This window comes from Octopus sinensis, unplaced genomic scaffold, assembly GCF_006345805.1.
Source record: "Octopus sinensis unplaced genomic scaffold, ASM634580v1 Contig10964, whole genome shotgun sequence".
NCBI classification, from domain to species: Eukaryota; Metazoa; Mollusca; class Cephalopoda; order Octopoda; family Octopodidae; genus Octopus; species Octopus sinensis.
This window is the reverse complement of record NW_021832231.1, coordinates 436,951-443,340: the sequence shown is the minus strand read 5'-3', so window position 1 is coordinate 443,340 and position 6,390 is coordinate 436,951. Positions and strand designations below refer to the sequence as shown.

Here is a 6,390-nt window from a genome sequence, read left to right as displayed (position 1 = left end):
TGAAAACTTGGAATTTCCCTAGCACAGTAACATTTGTCGACGTGACCGGAGGGTGTCCCAAGAGGGAACTATTAATTGTTGGACTGGAAAATGGGCAGGTATTCGTGGTGGAGTATAAGCTTAGGTGCATGAAATTTGCATCGATAGCCAGTTTTCTAGAGTTTTGGTAGAGAACCAACTACTGCCTGTAATTGCCGGAGAACTGAACAGTCACCGTGATCGACTGGCCCTCATAAACAAAGAAAAACTCCTAACAGTATATAATCTGGACAGCGAAGATATTATATTTCAAGTCTCGTTATGTTCTTTGCACAATGTTAGGATAAATGTGCAATAAGCATGAAATGGCATTTGACCTGTAGGAACATGCTGGCTTATTCGACAGAACAGGACTTGTACGTCCTAGTCGATGGAAGGCAGGTCTGTCACCAAGAAATCAATGTTTTGGGGATTTTTCGAATTTAGGACGACTCGGTCATTTCTGGATTTATTGGGTGCACTTTGTATATCCAAACTCCTGTCGAGCTGGAGTCCAAACAAATTCCGTTGACAGATGCGGTCTTTTATATGTTTGAACAAAAACAATACAGGTGCCATTCTCTAATGTAATGACAGAACTGCCTACGAAACTGCCTGCATTGGCATTCCTGAGTGTGACAAGCGCAGTCTGGCACTGGCCTTCATGAGAGAACTCCAATTTGACTTGGCAAGACAATTGTTCATTCAATTGGAAGACATTCTCTACCTTGAATTGATACATTCCATTAAAGTCATTTCAGTCTCCTCATTTTTAGGGGAAAACACACGATAGTTCAGTCCTGGCTAAAATAATGGCCTATCAGGGAAACTTTGATGAGGCAGCTAAGCTGTATGAACAAGCGGGGCAAAAACAAATGGCTCTACAAATCTATTTGGACGTTGGTATGTTTCAGAAAGCACGTGTAAGTCCGATTAATCATCCCAGTTGCTGGCTACTGACCCTACCCAAACCAAAATTATTGCCGGAAGAGAGGCTAAACATGCACGTGTGACAGGAAACCCCCGTCTTGCCGCAGAGTTGTATCAAGCAGCTAACAACTATGAGGAAGCCATTAAAATAGCTGGAGAACACTCCTGGAAGGACATGTACCCCTTAAAGATACAATTCTTAGGTTAATACAACTTGGGAGGGATTTGGACCCCGAGGATACTCAACCCCTTACACTGTGTGGAGACTATTTACTCCAATTAGAACAATTCCGTCACTCAGCAGATGTTTTTATTAAGGCTGAATTGACCGAAAAAGCTGTAATGGCCTGTATTGAAGGAAACCTGTGGAATGACGTTTACAAGTCAAGTTAACATTTAAGGCGTTCATCCTGGGTGACAAATATCCAGAACAGAAAAACTATATTTACAAGAGCCACGCCTCGTATCTGACAAGGACGGGGAAATATGAGCAGGCAGTCCACTGTTGGTTTCCTGACCTAATATAAAGCTTTTTTTGAAGCTGAAATGTTCGAGGATGCTTTTAATTTATCTTCTGATTATGTTTCGGTGCAGTGCGAGCTGGGGAACTATGATAAGGCCTCACTGTTCTGCCATAAAATGTCTGGGGATATTATTAGAGCCATTTCACGACAGAATAAAGAATATATTAATAATAATGAAATTTTGAAAAAATATGAGGAATATAAGGAGATGGCCAATGTTCTCTACGCTTATATTCCCTTGGCCTTCCATGATGTAAGTAGTGTTTATTTTCTGATTTTAGGTTAATCCGTCATTAGAATGTTCACCAACTGAATTATTTAACAGAGCAAGATATGTTTATAACGCGATTGAAAGAATGCCTAAATCCATTAAAATATCCAAAATGTAATTTTAATTTGTTACAATATATAACAAAAGTATTTTATTATCGATAATGGCTAAAACTGGACTTGAATTGGGAACATATAACTTGTCGAGATTTTGTTGCAAACAACTATTGAATATGAATTTGTCACCACAATTAGAAAAAGAAATAACGGGAACACTTCTGACTGTCTCCGCTGCCCCCCTCACCGACGAAAATGACGTCCTCATAAACTGTTTCACTTGCCTCACGACAAATCCAATTTTATGTAACGACCAATCTGTCTGCATTTCTTGCGGATATCGCTTTGTTTATGCTTTTGATAATTTTGGTATTTATTCAAGTAAATAATCTCAGATGCTCTTCCTCTCGTGGAATTTGCCCCCAGTGAGGATATCAGTAACGAGGAGCTCATAAAACTTCTTAAAAGTAACTTCAAACCAACCACTACAAATGGTCACGAAGGTTTGTTTTTTAGATATTTTGGAAGAAAAACTTATCATCGAAGACAAAACAGAGAAGGATCCCTTTTCCAGTGCACTCCTACATTTTCAAGGGGTTGGTTTAAAATCTCTTTTTAGAACATTTCGAATGGTGACAAATTTACAGTGGGGGTTGATGTTTTGCGAAGTCTCCATATTTCTGACGTGATTGTTGTCAGGAATCCGTACCCTTTGAAATGGACTTTATATCGATGTATGGTCGATCAAGTCGCTGTGAGTGTATGTGAGAGATGTTGGCGAGTTTGATTATTGTGTTATTTTAGTTTTTTAATACTGAGGAGTATGAATTTTTGCGACTGCAGAACGCAAGGACATGCCCTTTTTGTTTAGAAAAATAATTACAATGCCCATACTGTCTTTAAGAATAAAATCTTGTGTCGTAGTACATATAAAAAGAGATGATCCATAAAAAATATCATATAGATCGTAAATATTATACCATTGAAAAATAATGTGTCGACTTTAAAAAACAAAATCCCGATCTTTCGACTAGTCCTTTGAGTCTCAAAAATTCACCCGATTAACAAAATAAACTGTTTTTCATTCATAATATAAATTCCAGTCTTTAAAAAAAATTTCTAGTTCTTTTTAATATTTGTAATAATTATCATTATCTGAACTAAACTGAAAATTAAAGCCATTTTTTGAATTTAAATTCAGTAGCTCGCCGATTAGCAAATAAATTTTTTTTTTTTTTTTTTTTTTTTTTTTTTTTTTTATTTAATTTTTTTTTTTTATATGTAATTAACAAATAGTTATTAACTAATTAAATTCCCGGCATCGTAAATGGAAACACAGTTTCCACGTACTATGGCCAAGGAAATCCTTTCGAAAAGCCACTTGGACTCGCGTGGGTCTCCCCGTTTATGGGAGATCATGCGGCCAAGCTTTTTTAGAAGGAAAGAGACTTTTCGCCGATGACGCCGGAAGTCTCGACGGCGATGGGAGTGAACAGATACCGTTCAGAGAGCCCTTGTACTTTCCAATCTTCATCTTCTCGGTTTTGCGAGAGACTGAGCCAGGCTCGACAGCTGAAGAAGGAAGGTTGAGCTCCGAGAAAGTGTCTCTGAACACGTCGCATCCCATAACAGAGACTTGCCGAACTCAAACGGGAGCAAATAAAATATTAATTTAGATTATAAAATCAAAAGATAATTGGCTGTATCACTTTTGAGAATTTCTACGCATTTTAATGTCTTTTATCTGATATCTGGAAAAATATTTTACAGTAAGAAACGTGATAGTTTCTCAAGGATACAGAAAATTGTATTTGTGTCTTTATTCTTAAAATTGAAATCAATTCTTTTCTATTTCTACGCACTTATTTCGGGTTTTTTACTTCAGTGTGGATCAAATCACTTCAAAATTGTCACAATTACACAACATTGGTATCGTCAGTTTTTGGAATTCCCTAACTTAGTTTTAATATTCTCTGGATTATTGACTCTTGTTGGTTTTTACATTCTGAAGTGTATTAATAAAGTTTTATTTTTGCTAAATTTCATTTTAAAAAAATACAATTTTTGTTTCATTATTATTTTATAACTCTCCGCAAGTTAGGAATTGCAAATTCAATGGATAAAAATCTTCAAAAGATTAAAACTTGAACCACGATAAAAACAAATTTTTTTTAATTAAATATTTATTATTTTCGTTATTTTTTTAATGAATAGTATTCTGATGACATATATTTCAATGTCTGAATTCAGATTAACACTGAAGCATCCTGAAAATATTTATGGCTTTTCGGTTGATTCAAATCCTAATACGAAAACCCATATAATCTCTGATGTTAGACCAAATTCAGCTGGAGAGAAAAGTGGCTTGCGTGTTGATGACGTAATTGTCAAGATTAATGGCGAAAATGTGACTAAAAAGTCTATAAACCGTATTCGAGAAATAATAATGAAGTGTCGAAAGAATTTGATATTCGAGGTAGATAGAGACGAAATAGTCGGCTCCCATAAAGAGGTGAAATCTTTGAAGAAATCACCTACAAAATTTTCATCAAAGGCGAAAACCTTGGAAGAATTACGAATAAAGAGTGTTCCTTCTGAAAAAAAATTTTTAAAAACCCCGACAGTCCGATTGTGTCGGATTGTGTTAGAAAATGAAGAAGAGTACGGGTTCACTCTTTCGACAATCAAATCAGGTCAGCTTCATTCCATCTGTAATGTGACTGAAAATTCGCAAGCCGACAAAGCCAAAATCAAAGAGAACGACATTTTAATTGAAATCAACCACACTCCTATCCTCGAAATGAATCACATTATGGCTGTGAATGAAATACTGAAAAACCCGAGAGAGATCAGTCTTTTGGTGACAGATCCGGAGAGTTATGAATATTTTACAAATAAAGGAATATCTATTTCCACATCAACAGTCAACGTTGAGTATTACACAAACAGTCTTAATAGTTTGCTGTTTTAGTTGGTGCATTTAGATTCAGAAAATAATACTTCTCAAATTTATAAAGAAAATGATTTTCAATCTATTTCAAACTGTTCAGATTTTGAAAGTTATAAATCAAGAACCATTCAAATATAATACCGGACTTTATTTAACAAATTTTAGTTGGAAAATGTTTTAAAAAATATTAGTAAGATTGACAATGTATATTAATGATCATTTAGCCAGCAGTTAAATTAAGAATTTATTGTCGAAAAGGCGTTTTTTGCTCAAAAAGACATACATCCGTTAAACTAAATAGTTAATTTTATTATTTAATGTTTCACATTTTAAGGAATATGAAAAAATAATTTTTTTAAAAAAATCATGAAATAAAATGAAAAGGGTTTAACTAAAGATTCGTTAAATTATTAGATTATCCTGACATAAATTTCATTCATTCCCAATGCTAGGCTTTTAAATCAAGGTCAATTTTTATTGGTTTTAAATCATCTTTTTTGACGATGTGATTTGAACAAAGTATCTAGGAATCTTCATTCAAGGGATTTCGTCGGTTTAAATAAAGACAGAATAGAAAGGAATTCTTTAATCATTTTTTATATACAGAACATTAATTTTCTAAAAAACCAAAAAAACAGAAATCTTTCCGAGAAAACGTTAGCTATATTAATTTTCGGATTAAATTTATTTTTCATTCAGACAGTCGATTTTACTCCCATTGATATCAACACCTTCACTCTCAGACAAAACTTGGTTCGAATTCTCTGAAGGGCCATCGGGGCAAGATTGAACCTCCAAAGAATCTTTAAGAGATTTTTCGTTTAGATTCGATAAATTTGAGTCAATTTTATCCAATCTGGAAAAAATCAAGTCAACCTTTGATGACAAATCAGTCAGGGACAAATATATTTTGTTCAAGTCAATCACCTCTAACGTCTCTGGGGTTATTCTTGGAGGACTCTCACACAATGCAGTTGTCATACAATTATCATCATTCTTCTCTTGTTCTTGTTCTAGTGAAATAGAAACTATTTCATTTTGCACAGCATCCTCAACGGAGACCGTTTCTTCAATATTTGTTACTGAGGGAGAAGCCTCGGTAACTTTGGAATTTTTTTCCGGCGATGGATTTATCTTGGTAATCGGGGAAGATTCGAGTTCAGTATTTTTTGAATTTTGGAGTGATTCAGTTGGCAGAGGAGGCCTTTTTTGTTTGTTTTTTGCTGGATTCAGAGAAACCTAAAAATATATAGATCCTTGATATCCTAACCATGTTGGGATTCGTATTCTCCCCCTCCATATACTTTTCCAACGTGAGTGCAGGGACGTCGGACCTGATTTCACAAAACAGATCACTTTGGAAAGTTTCCGACTTAAAAAATCAAAAAATGCGAATACTTTGCGAGGAACAGTAAAAGATATAATCTCACAAAATCCGTTGTTGAGACCACGATAGCCCCTAAAGAGTAAAGAAAAAGAACGTACCTGACTATCTCACAATTCAAATGATTGCATCCCAACTTTGGAAGAGTAGAAAATGCCTTTTGTGAATCATTAGAAGACTGGTATGTCGTCAAATAGTGAATATAGGGTTCCTCTTTGGTCAGCTCAAAAATAGTCACAAAACTCTCTCCCTATTGC

The 6,390-nt window shown here is 35.0% G+C and overlaps 2 protein-coding genes across 2 annotated transcripts; one reads left to right on the top strand and one right to left on the bottom strand.

Moving 5' to 3' along the window:
* Positions 1 to 830: 830 nt before the first annotated feature.
* On the top strand, positions 831 to 4,770 carry LOC115228728 (Na(+)/H(+) exchange regulatory cofactor NHE-RF3-like). The gene is made up of 3 exons (XM_029799246.1): positions 831 to 941; positions 1,754 to 1,857; positions 4,050 to 4,770. Exons 1-3 carry the CDS (start codon positions 831 to 833, stop codon positions 4,768 to 4,770), a joined length of 936 nt encoding a protein of 311 aa, XP_029655106.1.
* Positions 4,771 to 5,414: 644 nt separating this feature from the next.
* On the bottom strand, positions 5,415 to 6,115 carry LOC115228763. Its single transcript, XM_029799268.1, has 2 exons — positions 6,020 to 6,115; positions 5,415 to 5,988 (listed from the first exon to the last, which is right to left on the bottom strand). Exons 1-2 carry the CDS (start codon positions 6,047 to 6,049, stop codon positions 5,434 to 5,436), a joined length of 585 nt encoding a protein of 194 aa, XP_029655128.1. The 5' UTR covers positions 6,050 to 6,115; the 3' UTR covers positions 5,415 to 5,433.
* Positions 6,116 to 6,390: the final 275 nt, after the last annotated feature.